The sequence below is a fragment of the Alnus glutinosa genome, chromosome 6, assembly GCF_958979055.1.
Source record: "Alnus glutinosa chromosome 6, dhAlnGlut1.1, whole genome shotgun sequence".
In the NCBI taxonomy this organism is placed as follows: domain Eukaryota; kingdom Viridiplantae; phylum Streptophyta; class Magnoliopsida; order Fagales; family Betulaceae; genus Alnus; species Alnus glutinosa.
Genome location: NC_084891.1, coordinates 25594213 through 25616040, shown reverse-complemented (window position 1 = coordinate 25616040; position 21828 = coordinate 25594213). Strand labels below are relative to the sequence as shown.

Below are 21828 nucleotides of genomic sequence, written 5' to 3'. Positions count from 1 at the left end.
TGCATGACCAACCTTTCCGAGTTTGGGAGATAAACGAATAAACAAATAAGGGAAGGCAATAAGAAAAACAAATAAACAAGAGAAATAATATGTTTGCAACTTTCGTACAACTCTAATAATTAATTTTAAGATAAACCATTTGATATTTAAAACTCACATGTAGGAAAATAGATCCAATAGTTAGTTTGAAAAAAAAGTTAGAGTTGTACAAAAGTTGTGTCAAGAGTTATACAATAATCATTTGTCAATAAAGAATGCGTACTTACCACGGTTCACTAAAGGAGAATGAATATGGTTATATGATCGGGGCTCGACTAATAAGTTGTCGTACAATGAAAAGGGTAAAGTGGTGCAACCGTGAGTGTCAAAAAGTCAAAGTGCGGTGGTCAAACTGTGGGTTCGACCGTGGTGAAAAAACAAGAAAAAATATAGTTATATAAGAAATGCTACATACACTCTCTTGTGCACACTTTAAATTTTATTCATTTGAAAATTCAATGATAAGTTTCACTCTTAAGAAAGAATACACTTGAAGGGATAGGGGCCAAATTAAAAGTTTTTGGCCAAAATATGAATTTTAAAGCATTTTTACTATAATCTTTCAACATAGGGGGAGGCCATGGCCTACGCTGGTCCCCCTTGTTTTCGTCTCTGCTTCTCTGCCCAACAGCTTCATCACCCTCCATATAACCAACTACCAGCCCAGTACGCTCAAGTCCCCGGCCTTGCCCACACGAAACCAAGCAATACCGTGCAGTGTATGCAGCCAGCATGCATGCTAAGGCCCTACTTGAATGTGAAACCATTATTCATCTGCACCAAACAGAACTATTTGCTGCCTATTTGAGGTCTTCTTGTTCAGGCTGCCCGAGAAGATAGGCCTGAACAGGCTCTCACGTGTGGCTGCCCTATTGCACGGGATCCTCATCCCTCACTTGGTGCTTGGTAAACAACTTCACCTAGGTATATTACTTTCATTGTTCACTAACAAATATGACAAAAGCGACGTCTTTCTAATGCATTTGACATGGTTAATTAAATGAGTCATATTCGTATCGATTTATATAATCGTATACCCATGACTCGACTCTACACGACACAACCTATAAACCCGAATTTACTCGACAGGACACGACCTATGTACCTGAATTGCCAACTCTTCTAAATTTCTAATAACCAAGAATTGCCACCCCTTAGACTAGCCAAATCTCCATTTCGCGGTTGCAAAACATGAGTTTACACTTCCACATTACTGCCTTGCCGCCGCAAAATCCCAGCAGATCGAAAACCATACAATTCAAAGTTTTGAGGTTGCAAGTTGTACAAGATCCTTGCGAAGAATCTTGCCAGACTGATTCTTGGGTATAGAAGCTATAAATGCCACTCTCCTGATTCTCTTGTATGGAGCCACCTGCGAATATAACAGCAGTTCAATACATTGATAACAAAGAATTTGTGCTTCGCGATTCAATGACACAACTCACCTGTCCCGCTACGAAGTCCATGACTGCACCCTCAGATAAATTGCTTCCAGCTTTTCTTACCACGTAAGCCAGGGGATACTGTCCAACATCCTTATCAGGAAATCTAAAACACAAGAAATTAAAAGGATCAGGTAAATCACAAATTACTTCCAAGAAAAATCATCTTCCATAAATTGCATTTTGTTGTTCTATAACATGTATATATTAAAAAACGGCTTCCAAGCTCTTTAATGTCAATAGAGAAGACTTACGGCACAACAGCAGCATCAGAGATTTCTGGATGAGTGAGTAACAAGGCCTCTAGTTCCGCTGGAGGGACCTAAGACATCAACAGACAAATCAGCATATTTTTCAAGACAATTTTGTGACATTTTTATAGTCTAAAATATCTTTCCAAATGTAACATCCAGTTGTTAGTTGCACCTTATCAGAAACAAATCATACATAACTAAAGCAGGGAAGATTGTTCTGGCCGGAGTAAAGGCAAGGGGGGCTCTTGTGATGACGTTAATCCAGGGCGTTTCTGCAGGTATAGGGCTTCTGTTGTAGGTTTTTTGAGTTTCTGCTTGTGTTTTCTTTTTTCTTTTTGCTTATTTTGTATTGGTGGTCTTTGTGTATGCTTCCTGTATAATCAGGGACGCTTTACGCTTATTTTAATAATATTTTTGTGCTTACCTTTAAAAAGAAAAAAAGTAGAGAACTTGGTGATCAAATATCAATGCCTCACCTGATATCCCTTGTATTTAATAAGCTCCTTCAACCTATCAACCACAAAAATGAAGCCATCATCGTCAATGTAGCAGAGATCTCCAGTTTTCAACCATCCCTCTGGATCAAGAGTTAATGCTGTCGCTTCTGCATTACCGAAATAACCTGCAACAACAACATTCCCAGCATCAGTAAAAGGAAATGTGAACTGCAAACATTGATTTCCAAGACTTGTAAAGTCGAACAGAGCATCTGCTACATGGTAAAGAGTAATGTTATTTAATAGACTTTTTATATGACAGCCATATAATTTGATAATGTGACAATAAAAATTAGATTTTAGATGACCAATTTAAAAATAAGTAAAAAAAATCAAGGGTTAATTTTTTGAAATGCATATGCCCAGCCACGTGTTCCAAAAATCTTCTCTTCTATTTTTTAAAACACTAAATAAAAGGTGTTTTTTTTTTCTTGGTCTTCCATGCATGGTAACAAGGTGGAGGTTGGCCTTCATGTGGTGTTGACACTACCTAGTACATAGGAACGGAACTAAGGGGGCCAAAAGGGTCATGGCTCCATGGTTTTGAAAAATTTCCTCCAAATATTTATATATAGTTCAATATATATTTTTTGGCCTATAAATTAGACTCGGCTACTCATTCATGCTTTGCTCCCCTCCCAATGAAAAATTCTAATTTCGACCCTAACACCACTCCTGTATGTGAGCCATGGTTTTCCAATATATATATAAGAAAGTGATTCTTGCACTCACAGTGCACAACAGGTGCACAACACCAAGACACAATGGAGTGGGCCCAATGTATAGACCCTACTTCATTGTGTCTTGCTGTTGTGCATGGTGAGTATTTCTATCATTTTCCATACATATATATATATATATGCTTTTTTGTAATTTTTATTTAATATATGGTAGAAATATATTTTTGTAAAAATTCTGTTAAAAAAGTACTAAATTTGTACGGAATTGGACTATTATACACTTCCCATGTGTCAATGGCATTGGGTAATTGCTATAAATTGGACCCTTCAAAAAAAAAAAAAAATTGCTATAAATTGGAAGTACTCAAATGGTGAAAAAAACTTATAAATATATATATTTTTTTTAATATTTTGAAATTTTATCTTTCATATTATATCCAAACACTTCTTCTTTCTTTTTTTTCTTTTTTCAAAAATAGTATTAAGACATAATTATTATCTAAACGAGCTTATGGTGTCTCAAAAACCCAAAACACATTATTTTTCATTCAAAAAAACTCTTGGGAAACTTTTTGAAAAGAAAATGCTACATGCATTTCTAAGTTCTTACTCAATGAAAAATCAAATAATACAAAACACATAAAAAGATATACGGCTACTTCGAGAGTATAACACAATACCTGTCATTTATACAAATGACTATATTAGCCTGTATAACTGTTATAAATAAATAACTACTATTAGACTTTCATCGACTCTAAACATTATACTATTTTATTTAAGGGATAAATACCCCATTGGTACCTGAGTTTTACGTGTTTTTAAATTTAGTACCTCAGTTTTGTTTAGTATCATAGGTGGTACCTGAATTAAGGGTAAAAACTCATTTGGTACCTCTGTTAGATTTTCCGTCCAAATTTTAACGTCTCGCCACGTGTCAACCGCTGAGGTTGACACGTGGCACTACATAAAAAAAAATTAAAAATTAAAAATTAAAATCTTTAGAAAATGATTAAAAATAATAAAATTTTTTTAAAAAAAATTAAAAAAAAGAAAAAAGAAGAGGGGTGGCCGAACCACCCCCTAGGGCTACGGGGGTGGTTCGGCCACCCCCTAGGGCCAAAACCCTTCAAAAAAAAATTGAGGGTTGGCCCGGCCGGTCTGGGGGTGGCCGAACCACCCCCGTGGCCCTAGGGGGTGGTTCGGCCACCCCCGTGGCCCTAGGGGGTGGCCGAACCACCCCCGTTGGCCAAGGGGGTGGTTCGGCCACCCCCTAGGGCCAAAACCCTTCAAAATTTTTTTTTTTTTTTTTTTTTTTCAACTGTGGGGTGGGGGTGGTTCGGCCACCCCAGACCGGCCAGACCGGCCAAGGGGGTGGCTCAACCACCCCTCTTCTTTTTTCTTTTTTTTTTTTTAATTTTTTTTTAAAATTTTATTATTTTTAATCATTTTCTAAATATTTTAATTTTTAATTTTTAATTTTTTTTTATGTAGTGCCACGTGTCAACCTCAGCGGTTGACACGTGGCGAGGCGTTAAAATTTGGACGGAAAATCTAACAGAGGTACCAAATGGGTTTTTACCCTTAATTCAGGTACCACCTATGATACTAAACAAAATTGAGGTACTAAATTTAAAAACACGTAAAACTCAGGTACCAATGGGGTATTTATCCCTTTATTTAAATAAAACTTTGTTTGTCCTCTCAAATTGAGAAATCCTTTATTTCACTACTACCACTATTATCCTAATAAGCTTTAATAAACCTAAGATTTACCCTAAAATGCTTACTAAAATTAGTATTGGCCGGATTAATATGTATATTTTACATTAATTATAATTTTTACTGCCATATTAAAAAATATGTGGTTGAGAATAAGCACTTAAAAATGTACATACCATTTCAATTTTCTTCGGGAAAAAATGGTTTATGAAAAGCAACTTGGAGTATAAATAATAAATAAAACGTGGCCTTATCCACATTGCCCTTCACAGAATAGAAATAAAAGAAAAGAGAAAGAGTCAAACTGTACCTTTCATGATGGGGGGACCTCTAAGCCAAATCTCGCCGGTCCGGTTCACCGATAGAGCCTCACCGGTCTTCGGTTCCACAATCTTCGCCTCCATGTTCGGAGACAGCAGCCCCACCGTACCGTACCGCCTACTCTCCTCCAGCGAGTTCGTGGACGCCCCAGTCGCCGTCGATTCCGTCAACCCGTACGCCTGAAGAATCGCCACCGTCGGATACCTCTCCACGATCATCTCCATCACCTCCTTGCTCAGCGGGGCCCCACCGCACGAAACCGTGCGCAGCGAGCTCAAATCGTACCTGGACCGTATCTGATCCGCGCCGTTCACGAGAGCCACCAGTATCGGCGGCACGATCGAGATGTTTTTGATCCGGTACTTCTCGATCGCCGAGAGCATATCGTGCATGTCGTACTTGGAGAGGATCACTCCCGTTGCTCCCAATGCGGGTAGCGCCAGCGCGTATGCTAGACCGTAGACGTGAAACATTGGGACGACGCAGCTGAACCTGTGCTCTCCTTCGTCTGATCCGAACCGACAGATGAAGTTCTGAACCATCGCTATGAAGCTTTTGTGCGAAGTCTCCACGCCTTTGCTCGCCCCGGTGGTGCCTGACGAGTAGAGAATAGTTGCCGTGTCGTCCTGGTGGACTCGGTCCCTGACTCGGCGCGTCCCAATCGGCTGCTTCTTCAGCATTTCCTCCAACGTGGCCACAATCCTAGGGTTTCCAACGACGGGTTTAGACTGCTCGTCGAGCAATACGATTCGGAGGAGATTCGGCGACTCGGAGAGTTTCGGGACGAGTTGGCGAGTAGTGAAAGCGAGAATCGGTTTCGAATCGGCTATCTGCTTGGCGATTTCTCGGGCGGTGTTGAGGGGATTAGCGGTAGTTATTATGGCGCCTAGGGACATGGCGGCAAGGCACACCACGGGGATGAAGACGGAGTTTGGGGAGAGGATGAGGATGACCTGGCCTTTCCTGACGCCAGTGTCGGAGAGGAACGTGGCGACAGAATCGACGGCTCGCCAGAGATCGGCGAAGGTGAGTTGGCGGCCAGTGGAGGAGTCCACGAAGGCGACCTTACCATGGTGGGCCCGGGACGAGATGAACGTCGTGACGTCCAGGGAGTGGTTCGGTGGGTGCGCAGTGGGCTTGCGTTTGCTGTAGAAGATGGAGTTGGAATTGCAGAAACCGCTCCTCGGGTCGATCACGGGGTTGCTAGTGCTCGGCGCCATTGTGGGATACGATGCAGTTTTCTAATTCTTGTTGAGTGGCCGACCTTTTACTGGTTGTTTTTGTAAATTGCAATTAAACTGCACTGCTGTATTACGTAACCTACCGTCTGGAAAATGACAAATATTTAAGCTGAGCTCTTTCGCTTTGTCTTGTTTCGTTTGGAAGTGTTAGCGCAGGCAGGACAAGAGACGACAACATTAGCATTGAGGATCACCAGTTTTTGAACCAGAGAAGCTTCATTCCCATGGCCATGGATTTACGTTGGATTCATGTCGGCACAATTACATTTCTGGGAATTCTCAGAAACAACGACCGGCCAAACTTTGTTGACTTTGTTGGAAATATTGCGCCGTCTCTCTCACCCTGCCTACACAAATTGTGATTCTCTGTACTCGTTCTCTTGTTTTCTTTTCTCTACTGACTTCCTTTCAAACTGATGCAAATAGCCACGGGTCCCGTGTGTGTGTATATCTATACAAGGAATGCTAGAGTATCTCTTAGTGTTCTCCTAAAATGGTATAGATGTAATTTTTTTATTAAAAAATTGCATCTATGTCATCTAAAAGAATATAAATTTAATTTTTTAATTATATCTATGCCATTTTAGGAGAATACTAGCATTTCTCTCTCTCTCTCTCTCTCTATATATATATATATATATATATATATATATATGAGAAATGATTATTCACCTTTAAATATATAATATTTTATTATTTTATCTACGTGGCAAGGTAGTTTTTTACTTTATTTTATTTTTTAAAAATAAAAAAATCCTAAAATTAGTAAGGAATTATAGTAATAAAAAGTTGTATATTTAAATAGTAGAGAATCGTGTGTGTATATATATATATATATATGATTTAAAACTTTATTGTGAAATTTCAATTATTATTTGTGTGGTTGACCGTGCTGTAGCCGAGGGGAGAGACCTTTTCATTTGGACTTATCTTCCTTGTCTTTTATCAAGACAGCCTTCCTTTAGATTTTATTTTTTTCCTTGTTGCCCTTTCTGACGCGACCATGTGGAGAGTTTTCAATTGTCTTAATTTATAGATACCCTTTTTCCCTCTTCTCTCTCTCTTCTATCCAGCGTGACTTGTTATTCAACATCTTTGTCCTTACTGTATTTTTCTTTTCTTTTTTCTTTTTTCCTTTTCTTTTCCTTTTTTTTTTTTTTTTTTTGATAAGTCCTTTTCTTTTCCTAGCATCACCTGATGGCCTTCCTCCTTGTTTTTGGTCGTCTTGAATATTTCCTTTTATTGACGTAAACCAAACATCGATGACTTGTACAATTTTTCTTTTTCAACCTATTTGCTCTCACATGTAAACCTTTTGATTTAGGTGCTACCACGACGGCAGGTCTGTTGATATATTTTTCTTTCCCTTTATACACTCTAGCCTCTAGAATAATCGGGCCTTAATTATTTTCTTTACCACGTGAAACTGTCTCCCATTTGATTTGGCAGGAACACCATATACAATTTTCGGACACTTTTGCCGTATTTTTCCCTTTGACCAGTTTATTAATTATTACTTTTATATGTACAGTTTTAAATAACTAAGTTACAATTTCAGTTGATGCCCTATTTAACACCGTACAAAATGTGTAAAAGAAATCTTTTAAATAGACCGAGTAAGCTCAATCTCACTAGGCTAGTAAGATGAACCATAGTGACATCAGAGAGTCGTCTAATGACATGAGTATTGTATTAATTTATTTCAACCTGTACCAAGTGATTAGCTAGCTATCAAAATATTTTCACAACGTACTACTTCTAGAGATGTAAAGGATCCTCTACCTCTTCTAAAATTATTTTATGTCATATTATTTTATCTATTGATTCTAGCATATTTATGAATAATTCTTCTCGTTATGTATTTCAAATTTACATTGATGCATTAAGGATTGTTTTAAAATAGTTTTAAGATGAAAGTTGATGGTAGAAATGATATTCTTGAAATCAATGTTTTTAAGAAAAACTTTAGTTATAAATGACTTTCTAATTATAGTAAATTGCTTATTTGGTTCCCGATATGAGAAGTTACTACTTTTTGAAATTAAAGAAAAGAAGAGTGTAAAAACCCTTCCACACGTTGCCTCAAGAGTTACCAAGCATAGTGAAAGGAATAAGAATAATTTATGAGAAATATTCTTATTTTGGCCCTAGAAATATTCAAAGGTTTACAAAAGATTAAGCTCAGTACCGTTGATTGGATGGAAGCACAACCGCTGAAGGACTTTGAGAATGCGGTAATTCGTCCATAGGTCATGCTAAGTGCACTTTGATTAATTAGCTAACGGAGCAGGCCTATGACCACAATTTACCTGTCTGGGTCGCATTGACCGCGCAACCCTAGTACACAGGACGTAATAGTGTACATGAGCCCTATATATGAGGAGTTTTATTTATCAACTAGAAATTTTATGCTTTAAGTGAAATGTCGAACTTATATTTTGTATCTTGGAAATTAGATTTCAAGTGGGCATAAATAATCGTTTTGAAGAAAATGAGTTTAACTCAACCTTTTTATGATTGATGATTACCTTACTGAGCATTTCTCGCTCACCCCTTATTTTATTTTTGTTTTCAAGTTATGAGTAGAGAGACCTAGGTGGCCGGAATGAGATCTAGGCTAGCATTAGGACATTGCATTTCAATTACTTTAGTAAGTGCACCAGCACAATAAACTTAGGTTTACTTTGGATTTTTATTTATTGTATCGAACATAATTATTATTTTCGAAATACTCGTTTCCGCATTTATTGAAGCTCTGAGTTTTATAATTATTTTTCTAGTAATTTATTTAATTTAGCATATTAGCTAAATTATTTGGCAGACCTTATGAATCTTTACGGTTTTGTGCAAGGAAATAGACGAACTTAACCCTAACGGTTTGGGGGCGTTACACTTTGGCTGCTGATGCATTGGGTGTAGTACTTTAGCTTCCCTATTATTATTTTAAAACGAAATATTTCTCTCATTTCTCTTTTTTGTTGGGGATTAAGTTGAAAATTTGTAAAAAAAAAATGAGTAAAAGATAAGAAAAACTATTATAGAGGGAAGAGTGTATTTGAATATAAAAGTAAAAGATGATTTTGTTTCCTAAAATAAGGGAAATAAAATATATATATATATATATATATATATATATATATATATATATATATAATAGAGAAGTTGCTCCTCGTGCAAAGTAAAAAGTTTGTCCCACTAACAGCATGCGAGCTCTTCAAACCAATTAAATTGAGCCAAATATTCCCAAAACAGATAGCAAAACTTGAACTAGGAACAAGACAACTAATATGATTATTGATTTACATGTTTGGTGCCAGCATCTGATGATACAGCCTTCAATACACTAAAATATTCTTGATTTGCTAACAAGTTTTCAAATTCCAACAGCACAATTAAGTTAAAAATTGCATTTAGTAATGCAAAAAATGAATTCACATTTGTATTTTATATTCCGTTTGTTTCGACGTAAAATATTTTCGGCAAAATCATTTTTCAGAAAAAAAAAAAAATGATTTTCTCGAAAATATCTTTTGATATTTGCCTCGTACGAATAACTACCAACGGTGAAAAACACAATCTGGCAACGTCCGTTCACTGTTGTCGGATTTCGGCAAGCATGATTCTGGCCATTAGGGGTGTACAAGCGGTTATAAACGGCAGTTATTGACTAAAACCGCTAACCTCAACCGTCTAAGGCGGTTATTGCATTTTACCAACCACAACTGTTAACCATTTAGGCGGAGGCGGTTATAAAAAATAATGGCCAATTAGCAATTATTGTATTTATAACCGGCGATTTTAAAATCGCCTTTTAATTTGGGCTTTGGACCGGTTTTGGGCAAGTTTTTGTACAGGTTGTAATTGTTTTCAACAAAAGAATTTAATAATTTTTGGGCAACAAGGTCTTATATATCAACAAGAGATTTGGAAAATCAAGATATTAGCTTTATTTAATTGCACCCTCTTTTTTTTTACGTTCCATTTTCCAAGTTTTTTTAATGAGAAGAAGAATGAGATTAATGTGTTTTTACCGTGCAATTGAGTTTCCAAACACCCATTTTGCATCAATTCATAAACAATAAACCTTTTTTTGCCATAAACGCCGCAATCCAATAGAGAAATTATATTTGAATGTTTAATTTTGCTTAACAAATTGACCTCATTTTGCAAATCCAAATGACAACTCAAGACCAAAACAATCAAGTCATAATACTAAATTTTTAAAAATCGTGTAAACAAGCCTGTTAGTTTGTTCCGCCTCAAAGTTGTAAACATAGTTTTTATGTATATATATATATGATTAGCGATTATTAACCGCTTTCCACATCCTCTATAACCGCTTTCAAAACGGTTATGCGGTTAATAGTTAGCAGTTGCGAAGCAGTTATAACTGCTCCGTTTGTATACCCCTACCGACCTTTTTGGCCAGATTCCGGTTAGATTCGACCAGATTCCAGCTGGAATCTGGCCCACCAATATTCGACGATGGCGGCTGAACGTCGCCGGATTTCGGCAATCAAATACCAAAATTCAAGACCTTCAACGATAGATTTGAATTACCAGCAAACTCAAATGTCCGACGGTGACGGATTCCCACAAACGTGCGTGCAAGGACGAAGAGTTTAAATCCGAAAAACGATTTAAAACCATAAATCATTTTCCAAAAATTAAAAAGGGTTTTACAATCAAACTGAAAATAATTTTCGTTGACTATTATTTTTCGCCCCTACCAAACGCCAAAAAATGCCAAATACATTTTCCAGAAAACATTTTACACCAAAACAAACATAGCATTAATCATATTGCTAGATAGAAATCCTATCTTTGCTTAAATCGTAAAGGATTCAGTGCTATACCCAAAACCAAAATATGAAAATACAAAGCAAAAGGTTCAATCCTCTAAAGCTATACAAAGTTAACAAAAAAGTGTTTTCCTAAAAAGAAATTTCAACTGAAAATATTTTTTAATAAAAGGCATTTTATACCAAAACAAACATGCCTAAGTGACTTTTTGAAAGAAGTTCCAAATGCTTTGGATATCATTGGCCAAGTTCAAATTGTCATAATAATTACGATATTTAGTAAACTGTTATACAATTATTATAGAACTTGATAATATGACAGTGAAAATCAACTTTAGATCAGTACTTATATATATATAATAAAAAACTACGAGCTAATTTCTACTGCTACATAGCTCACATCATCTATGACAATTGTATAACAACCTACTAAATAGCATTAATGCACATTATGCACAGAAGATGGACAACGAATAGACCGAAATAAGTGAGGTGTTCACATAAAGGCCAATGGCATAGTAAGGAATTGCATGGTTTTGGGGTGTTTTCTGTTTTTGGCAGTGCACACACATCTTTACTAAGCTTTTTAGCTAGTAATTGATTGGCAAGGGAGATCTTTCTTTCTTTCTTTTTTTATTTTTTATAGAGATTGAATGCATTACAGGAATGGATTTACAAGATTATACAAGATTGTTGACCATAAGATTATACAAGATTGAAATGCAAAAAAGAAAAGGAAACAGTCGGATAAAAGGATCAATGATCAGCAAAAATTAGTGAAAACAGCATGATTGCCGCATTCTGCCAAAGATCATGAATGCAGAATGTCATATAGGAGAAAGAGAAGCTGTATAAGAACCATTCGTGTACTTCAAGCCCTTTAATAAACCTGAGTACAAGCAAGGAGTAACTGTGGCTTCCGGCATACCAAAAGCATAGCTGCTTTCTTGCAAGCCTTCACCTGCTGCAGTTTCAGAATCAGATTTCTCGCTAGCTGCTCCAAGAGCTACATTCAACCCAATTGAGGTCGGTTCCGTTGTGAAACTGAAAAACCACCCAAATCAAATTGGTAAGTGCTAGATAATAGAAATCATCATCCATTAATTTCAACACATTTGATCCAGACTAATGTTATTATCCTAATGCACATGAACATCTAGTTAATTTGTAAAACAATCTTCCGCAGGTAACGCAATCTATTGGCACGGTACGACTGGTGCAAAACACGCAATGAAAGACCTGAGGTTGGGGACAAATTGAATGCACGAGGAGAGAAATTGAAAAGATCTTAATCATGTGAAATTTATCAGTATGTATCATTTGATCCAGCATTAATTCATGCAACTTGGTCAACTGAATCAATCGTAGACAAGCCTAACAGCTTCTTAGCATGAATTTTCACCCAAAAATAAGAAAAAACCCAGCATCTGGGGATTATTGTATTGATAATCCACACTTCCAGTAAAGCAACTATCTATTTTATCATCACAAAGTAATTGAACCACTTTGATTTATACTTGATAAGTTCTCAACCTACCTTGTCCAATTTCGCTTATCTACAAGTGGCAGCAGTTTCTAGTTGCTCCAACATAGTTCAGGAACCAAAGAATACCTATTATCCAAAGAGGAATCCTTCCAGTAGTATCAGCCATTTGTCCCACCAAATTCAAGTGCAAACAGATGGTAGTAGGGTCTAGTGCTGTTAGACTAAATCCAAGACTAGGACTACTAGTTTTACCTTAAGGTCTATCATTTTTAATTGGACAAGTTGCCTATTTAATTATTTCCAATCCAGCAATATTCAGGTTATGAGTATATCTTATGTCTGCACTTAAATATGGGAAGAATTATGCTTAAGTCAATGATATGCAACAACAACAAAAAAAGGTTCCCTTGCACTTTTTCAGCCATATTTTCCTTTGCAAAGGAAGATAATGGCCTAACCATCATAGCTTTTTAAAAGCACAAAGAAGCTTTTGTCCCCAGAACCATTAATTTTCTTTGCGCATTTTATCCTCCAAACACAAACATGTATCAGATCTACTGCGCTTCTGTATGGGGCCAATTCCCGACAACTGAAGCAATAGTATAGGAAGTGATAGGCCTCGAACAAGTTAAGAATGTCAATCATGTAAGAGCTACTATCATTTTACAAAATCTAATACTTATGATACCTTGCCTCAAAGCTTCTCCCTTCAGAACTCATAACATCACATATACTGCATATAATCCATGGCGGAAGATATGCATCCTTAATTTCAATGCAATAGCAGAGACCAGCAGATGAACCTTTTACACTTTCACCATCTTTACTGGATCCTTTAGAAGGAGCAGCAATATGATCTGCTCTTTTCAACTCCATGCATCTAACCTGCCAACATAATAATAATCCAAGAAATTGTAATAATATGTTTTACAGCAATAAGCAACAACAAATATTTACTGGGTCAAATAAGTTTTTTCGTTCAAGGATTTGTACACTATTAGTTAAGTTTTTTCGTGTACACATGCTTGTGCACTGTATAATTGCAATGAAAAATTCTAGTCAAATAACGAGCTAAGTGGTTTGAGCATGATTTGAACTTCAATTAGACCTATAATATGTGAAACTATTTTGACTGAGGAACCCTTGTTTGCACATTATACACACCTCTGGAGCAGAAAGTGCAGCATTTTGAAATGGAACAGGAGAACACAATAAAGGAACATCCATACCAGTGAAGAAGGTCAAGAGAGATCTGAAGACAACCACAAGAAAAAGAAAAAGAAGAAGAGATCATCAAGAGTGTTCAATCAATTTAGACTGATAATGTGGAATAGAATAATTATCTTGTAGAAAAAATTAATCAACTGTTAACTTACCTATAATTTAACAAAAAATCATACAAACCATGTATGTTCTTATTGCCACTGAAAACCAGTAAAGATTGTGGGCTATTATCGACATCAGACAAAGAACTCTGGCGCCGAGTCTGCATTGCATTTCAACAGAGAAAGCCAAATTTAAAATGCACAATAAACAACATCAAAAGTATTGGATTGAGACCCCTATTACAACAAAATACATAGCTAATTATAGAGAACACTTCCTCGCTGATAGGATGGACCCGCTTCTTTGGCTCTTCCAAACACATTACAAGTTTAGAGGGTTTGGCATGCATGCATACCATTTGCTAAATTTTAGATTGTAGATAGCCAAATCATCAGATGTAAAAAAAGTAGTCAGGTTAACCTTCTGGTTTTGTTTACTAGCCAAAACTACCATATATCAAATGGTCAATAAGTCCAACAAACACAACTGGAGGACTAGAATAGACTTCTTAGCTGAGTAGTGAAGTGGCTGGACTCAAACCACCAACGTCCCATACATGGCAGGGAAAGTTATCTCAGAATCCACCCCAGGCCTGAAGGCCTGAATTCAAGGAAGCCAAATGAGAACATACTGCCAAATATATATAAAAAAGGCATAGATATAAACCTGGCCCAAATTATGCTTCTCAATCTCTGAGAGTTCAACTAGATCTTCAGTGGATACTTGCTCTACTTTGGAATGGCAAAGAGGCATAGAGAAACAAACATCCTAGAAAACATCAATTGCAGCCAAAATTAGATGTCAGGCATCATTCGACATACAAAAAAAAAATACATATATATATATATATACACAAAAGGGGAATTCTATGCAAAGGACAATACGTTGAAGTCAACAAATACATTCTTTGGCGACAACAATTCAGCAGTACATTATTTACTGAAGGTAAATATCCATAAATTCCGGAACAGAGATGACTATCATGACAGGCACAAGTGCGTTTAGTATGTAAACACACGGGAACCTATCATAAGTTTATATCAGATTCCGACATTGACAAACCCAGAACCAAATATTATTCTATCAGTATCAGTTGTTAACCCAGTTGCTATTAATTTTTTTTTTTTCTTGGCACACAATTGTTATTAAATTGAGCCAAATATTTCCAAAACAGTCAAAGCAAAACTTGATCTAGCAACAAGACAACTAATATGATTTAAATGTTTAGTGCCAGTATTAGCTTTTCAGAGCAAGCCTCAGTAGTGTTTCACTACAGGTTATTGCAACTAAAATTATGGTCAACCTGCTATTATCTTCTTCTCATACATCTGATGATAAAGCCTTCAATACACTAAAATAGTCTTGATTTGCTAAAAAGTTTTCAAACTCCAACAGCACAATTAAGTTCAAAATTGCATTTAGTAATATAAAAAATAAATTCCAATTTGAATTTTAATCATATTGCTAGATAGAAATCCCATCATTGCTTAAATCGTGAATGATTAAGTGCTCTACCCAGAACCAAAAAATGAAAATACAAAGCACAAGGTTCAATCCTCTGTCAATCATATTATAGCTCTGTACAAAAAAGACCAATATGGTGGGAATATCTATACTGGAAAAGGATTCTCTGCAACCAACTGCAATACAATTTCATCCAGAACATAAATATAAAAGGAATTGCAACACCACCAATAACTGAAATGGAAGAAAAACTAAGTATTTTCAATATGCATTCCAAACTTAACCTGAGAAACAACCTAACTAGAGCTTTCTTTGAACAACCACAACCTGAGGTAAGGTTGGGTTATGAGACATTTGTTCAACTATATGGGTTGAACTCAAAGCTAGGCTTCAACCCAATTCAACCCCAAGTTGCAGCTCAATGCACCAAAAGAACTCTGAGAATCCATACCAACCCACCTACAAAACTATAATGAAACCCAATCTTAGAAAATCACTGCAAACCAGGGCACAAAGCTATAATGCTAGAGTCAATCAGAGGCAAACCACCACCAGAAGCAAATCTACAGTGTTTCTACATGCAATTAGCCCACCACCAACCAAAAAGTAAGATGGTTTATAATTATCATTTACCTCGGTGCCAGAATTACTTCCTCCATCCCATATTGTTTGTCCACCTTAAAAAAACTTTGTTTGTTAATTGTGTTTTAGGTAGTGTTTTTTACTTTGGTTTGCAAAAGAATTCTGATGTGATATAAATGTGAAAACTGTTTTTGTGTTTTGTGTTTTTTTATGCATTTGTCTTGAAAAAAAAAAATACAAGCATAGCCCAACTTTTTGAAGGGACACCAATTAATGCAATTTCTTTGAAATAAGTAATTTCTTTGAAATAATCTTCTATCAAAATCAAAATTACTTCTTAGCCATGCACTAAACAATACATGAATAGAGCATACTTAAAATGATTGGAGGGAAAAGAAAAGACTATAACCATTGGTATAGTAAAAAGCTCTGGACAAAAAGCTTCAAAAGTAAAGGAGTACATCTTACATGCTCTCTCAACAATGACCTCAAGCCTCTTGTTGACCGGGAGATATAAGCATTGCACAAGCGCTTGGTCCTCCCCAAGCCATCACCAACAGTGAACATCACCACAAAATGTGAAGTGCACACTACAAAGTTTTCCAATAAAATCAGAAGTCAGTATAGAGTTTCACACTGAAATGAAAGTTAGCTGGTTAAGAAACACGAAAGAGCATAAGACTCCAAAGTTAAGTCTAGGCAAGCAACATCAACATCAAAAACAAACATGCATTTCTTCCAAATAGCCTATGGTTATATGCAATCTGAAACTATTCTCCTGCAACAACAATCATGAAGAGATGGTTATATGCGATCTGAAACTATTCTCCTGCAACAACAATCATGAAGAGATTTTAAAAAGGAGGCCTCAAATTGATGCCAACTCACAAGTATCATTAAGGCATAACACATTAAATATAATTTTTTAAACTAATTTCCAAAGGTGTTGCATGTGCCTTGTGGTGCTAGCATAGAGCATAACTCATTGATAGTAATCTGAGTTCCAAAGGTACTCTATGAATACATACTAAATAGGAGTTGATAAACAAATTGTTGTAATTACCATAAAAGAGATTACAAACATAATTCCGTAGCATGTAGTAAAGACTCCGAAAGGAGTCTTCCCATGCAAGCTGTCGTTTTCTTAAGAAATCCATTTCCACTGAAAAAACAAAAGACAGCATTAGAGGGGTTTTTTTTTTGGGAGGGAAGAGGCGGCGGGGGAGTTTCACCTAGCATTAATTAAACAAATTTATTTGACACACCTCCCTCTGCTGCTGATGACGTCAACACTGATATGAGAGAAGTTGGTAAGGTAGATTGAGGGTAAACCCATGAATGCATAATGTTAGAACTTAAGACATTGGAAGTGGACGCGAGGACCGAGCTATGGCTGTTGTTTTGAGGATCAAAACAACCAAACTGGAATGTAAACTGGGGCATGGTACTGGACATTATTGACCTATGAATTCTTATCATAGGAAAACATGATAAAGTCAGTCAACCAATGAGAATAACCAGTAATATATAGTTCACTCTATAAAATGAAAAGATTGTTTGCTTCATGGTCATGCCATCAGTACATATGTAATTATTCTTTTGTGTATAGAATATGATGCTGGCATCTTGGCAATACTTAACAAGAAACAGAGATCTGAAAGAAAACCAATGAAACAAGAATAGGCAGAAGGGAAACCCAAAATAAATGCACGTTGAAACATGTTGACATGTGATTTGATAGAAAATACTACCCTTAAGAGAGAGTGGAGAGAAGAAATGTCAAAGTTCAATTTGTTGAAAGGATGAAGAATCAAGGGTAAGCAAAGATCCCAACTAGAAGTTTCTGATTCATCAATTATTATCATGATCTGAATACCAAGACAAACAGCAGAAACAAAACTTTCCAAAGTACTCATTTTGATCCTACAAATTTCAAAGTCAAGACATTTGCTTAAACTAATCCATATGGCATTAGATATACAAATAAGTCGCTTTTCTCATGTATACGGTAAAGAAAAGGAAATAATGATCTGATTAAAGCAAAAGGGTAAATGGTTATGACAGCAAAGATGAATTTAGGTAAATAAGATTCATCTCAGCTAAAGTGTGTATGCATGCATACAAGTCTACTACGAAGTAGCAGTACATCTACTAACTAAAAGGAATGAACTAGTCCCACAGGGCGCTCTCGTCTACAAGCACTGGCAACAAACAATCCATTGAGAATATGATGGCACCAATACACTCACTGATTCACTGGTGAAGAGGACACCACCCGTACATAAGTTTTAAGAGTAAAATCTAGAGGAGCCTTTCGGCCAGGTACATGGCATTCAGAGCAGAAATTGCCTGAATAAGTTGAAGTAGAATCCCCAAGTCTTTCAGAAGAATCAGCAGGTAAACCAGAAATCTCATGGGATTCACGGGCAGCCAGTCCTTTTAATGCTTTATCCTATGAAAAGAAGTGGTGACTTATTCATTATAGGTTCTTAGCTTCAATATTTTTAAAGGAAAACGGCAGGGAATATATACCATGTCAATGACTGCCAAGCCAGATGATCTATCACCACTTGATGAAAGCTCACTAACACTACGAAATGTACTTTGACTACACTTTCCAATTGTTGGAAAAGCTTGGGCGACACCATCTTTGGCATCTTCAGCAGAGGCAATTGAATTTTCTGGACTGCAGGAGATGATAATATAAAATTCAAAAGAAATGAGGAACATGTCTATTAATTATAAACAAGTAGACCATATGGGAAGGCATACCACGAAAGTTGGTTTCGTCTCTTGGCAGCCAAATTGGAAAGCAGAGTTATATTCTTCAGGCCAACAGTTTGCTCACTTGAGTTAGTTTCCTGGACAGAATAAAAGAAAAGAAAAATATGTAAGATTAATTGCACTCACATTCAGAAGTTTAAACTAGATTGAGAAGGTTCGCACAAAAAAAAAAAAAACTAAAGTTAAATCAGATATACTAGGGAATGTATTAACCTTTGCATTTTCTTTTCCAGAAAGCATTCTAAACCTGGATTTTTTAACAGGAAATACGTCATCCATACGGGTGTCAATGTATTGAAGGTTTCTTGACAGTTCAGGTTTCCTAAGCCCATTATCCGCCTCATTAGTGTCACTAAGAGTAAACAAGCAAAATTGCAGTCGGTTACAAACCCAAAATGATAAAAATAAAGATAAAAGAGAAGTAGGAAGAATAATACTTTGTAGAACCAATCAAAGGGGCTGGAGATTCATCTACAAGCTCCATAACATTCGCCTGCTTCAACTGCTCTCCCTGTCAGACATCCATCGATGAATGAAACATGAGTACTTTTCCTCTATCAAATGTTTACTGTTTGTTAGCATTTTAAGAGACTTTCTGGAACTAAATTGCGATTAAATGAAACTAAAATTGTCTCCTAAGAGCACTAAGCTGATAACATCAATTTCACTTCCAAAAGAAATGACAAATTAGCAGATTTTCTACAATGCAATAACTTAACAGTGCAGATTCAGCTTACAAATGCACACAGAAGTTACACATGAAAGTTAAACAGGCATCCTATAAAAGGCTAACAATCCAGTAAAATGACTTCACACAGCAGATGCTAGCCAAACTTTTGTTAATTGAAATCATCACATTTGCTCTATGTAGACTAACTCTAAGAGAGTAACACTACATCATCCAAATTCCAATCCATAACCCTAAAGTAATGAATGGACCATATAATACTTTTGTAATCCATACACAAAATTCACTGAATTATTGCAGCGTAGACTCAAAATCATTCCCACTAATAGTCACCAGTAACTCAAGGAGATGGAACCAAACTTATGAATCATTGTTGTCAGGTCCAGTATTTTCACATAATCACTATCATGTTACAAAAAGGCCAAAATTGAACAGTCTAAATAACAAAGGCTGATATCTCCATCATGTTACTGAAAACAACGGTTCAAGCAGAAGGCCAAAAGCATGGGGGAAAAAACAATGTCATGAATTCAGCAACTTACTCTCAGTTCTGATGGCGTTTTCCTTTTAACCGTGGTGCCAACCTTCAGAGCTCCTCCGTTTTGAAGAGTGGAAGTTAAAGAACCAGGCGCAGCAACCTTTGCCATATTTTAGTAGAGTTAAAAGACTGCAACCGCGACGACTCCACCACTCAATTCACCCCCTGCAATTGATTCGAGCCAGAGCATCAAATTTGACTGAATTGTTCATAATAGCTTCAAAAAGTAACATTCTTCACAAGAATTCCTAATGACAACCACTAAAACTGATGCGGAGGCAATGTTTGTGAAAATAACAAAAAGAGCTATTGCTTTTACAGCGTGATATGAAAGCAGCTACCAATCACATCATTTTCGATTGCTCAATCTTGAAAATTGTTAAAGTTGTGTCGCAATGCTGCAACTCGCTATTCTCTTATTCCCAACCTATCTCGCACCAGTGACGAGCTTTTTTTTTTATTATTTTTTTTTATTATTTTTATGAATAACAAGCCTTACTTTACAGAACTCTCATTTTGCAACTTCAATTTCAATCAAAAGCGCCTCCTATAGAAAATACTTCTCCGATAACTATTTTTCTACGGAAACAAGCGCAGCGGGAGTAATCCAATTCCCTATGTATCCAATCCATGTAAAAGGTAAGCGAAAATGTTGACGGCACAATATAATGTAATTCTAATCAGTAAAACAAGAAAAACGAAGATTTATCGAATTCAAAGAGATAGATTGATCACCATAAGCTTTCCAAAGAGACTGTATTACCTGCGCTCGCGAAGAAAGAATTTCCGAGATAAGAATTGAGAGGAAAAGCCCGATATAGTACTGCGTTAACGGTAGGGTTTCGAATCGATTTGTCCTAATGTTAGAAATTAGGGCAAACCAGTAGAGAGGAAGAGAGATGCGAGTGAGTGAACGAGCGAGCGAGCGAGAGAGAAAATGCGGTAAAAGTTGTGGAATTGGGTTTTGTTTGAACGAAATTTTTGATTTCCCTCCTGTGCTTAACGCCGTTTGTCGCTGGCGTTAGCGACCGTTTGAACACTCAGAGCGTGCAATATTTCGGCACCTTCCTATTGGAGGCCCATTAACTTCACTAACACCGTCCAACAATAAATAATTTTAAAAAAATGATAGCTCAACGGAAAAACAGAAAGAAAGAGAACGTGTACGTTGGAGGGGATAAGGAGATGCTCATAAATTGTTTTATTATTAATATTCCGATTGATCACATAAACATGCTGTGGCTGCAAAAGAGATTAATAGAAAAGTGCGTTTAAGCCCCAAGTATGTAGTTAGAGTTTAAAATTAGTTTACCCTAGTCCGTAATACTCTGGTCAGGGAAGTGGCCAGCGGCCGGTGTTTACGGTGATTGCTGGTAGACGACAACTCGGGGGAAATGAAAATTCTGGAATAAATGTTCAAACGTGTTGGTAGCTGAGTCGCAGACACTGCAAGAGAGAGACTGCTCTTTGTATCGTGTTGCCTATAATGGGTCCATTCCAACTCGGCTTATTTAATTAAATGGGTCAAATTTATTTAATTTTGATATGACCTATTCAAATAAGTGAGTGACACATATGCTTGGTAATTTTAATACGACCCGTGAATTCGACACGAACATGACACGAATATATAGGGTTTGGGTTTAAGGTATAACCCGTTAATGACCAGTCAACTCGTTTATGACACGTTTATGACCCGTTAATTACTCGTTTATGACCCACCAACCTGTTTATGACCCGTTTATGACCCATCAATCCGTTTATAACATATTTATGAAGTGATAATTACACTTTTTTTTTTTTTATCAAATTAGTTAAATGGGTTGACACGGCAACCCGAATTGTCAAGCCTAATGACACATTACTTTATGTAGAATTCGTTTAAAAAACATGTTGTACTGGGTTGACCCGACATGACACGCACAACTCATTTAATTAATATATCATGTTGGGTTAACTTAA

At 36.5% G+C, this 21828-nt stretch overlaps 2 protein-coding genes across 2 annotated transcripts; both read right to left on the bottom strand.

Annotated features, from left to right (window-relative positions):
- Positions 1 to 460: 460 nt before the first annotated feature.
- Positions 461 to 6606, bottom strand: LOC133870488 (probable CoA ligase CCL5). Its single transcript, XM_062307634.1, has 5 exons — positions 4945 to 6606; positions 2212 to 2357; positions 1736 to 1803; positions 1485 to 1587; positions 461 to 1411 (listed from the first exon to the last, which is right to left on the bottom strand). Exons 1-5 carry the CDS (start codon positions 6173 to 6175, stop codon positions 1298 to 1300), a joined length of 1662 nt encoding a protein of 553 aa, XP_062163618.1. The 5' UTR covers positions 6176 to 6606; the 3' UTR covers positions 461 to 1297.
- Positions 6607 to 11650: 5044 nt separating this feature from the next.
- Positions 11651 to 20811, bottom strand: LOC133871410 (uncharacterized). Its single transcript, XM_062308866.1, has 15 exons — positions 20630 to 20811; positions 19871 to 20031; positions 19078 to 19151; positions 18854 to 18992; positions 18629 to 18717; positions 18389 to 18542; positions 18106 to 18308; positions 17122 to 17327; positions 16920 to 17018; positions 16325 to 16446; positions 14477 to 14578; positions 13861 to 13970; positions 13649 to 13736; positions 13173 to 13369; positions 11651 to 12042 (listed from the first exon to the last, which is right to left on the bottom strand). The coding sequence occupies exons 2-15, from the start codon at positions 19973 to 19975 to the stop codon at positions 11826 to 11828; spliced, it is 1905 nt and encodes a 634-aa protein (XP_062164850.1). The 5' UTR covers positions 19976 to 20031; positions 20630 to 20811; the 3' UTR covers positions 11651 to 11825.
- Between the last annotated feature and the right edge of the window lie 1017 nt (positions 20812 to 21828).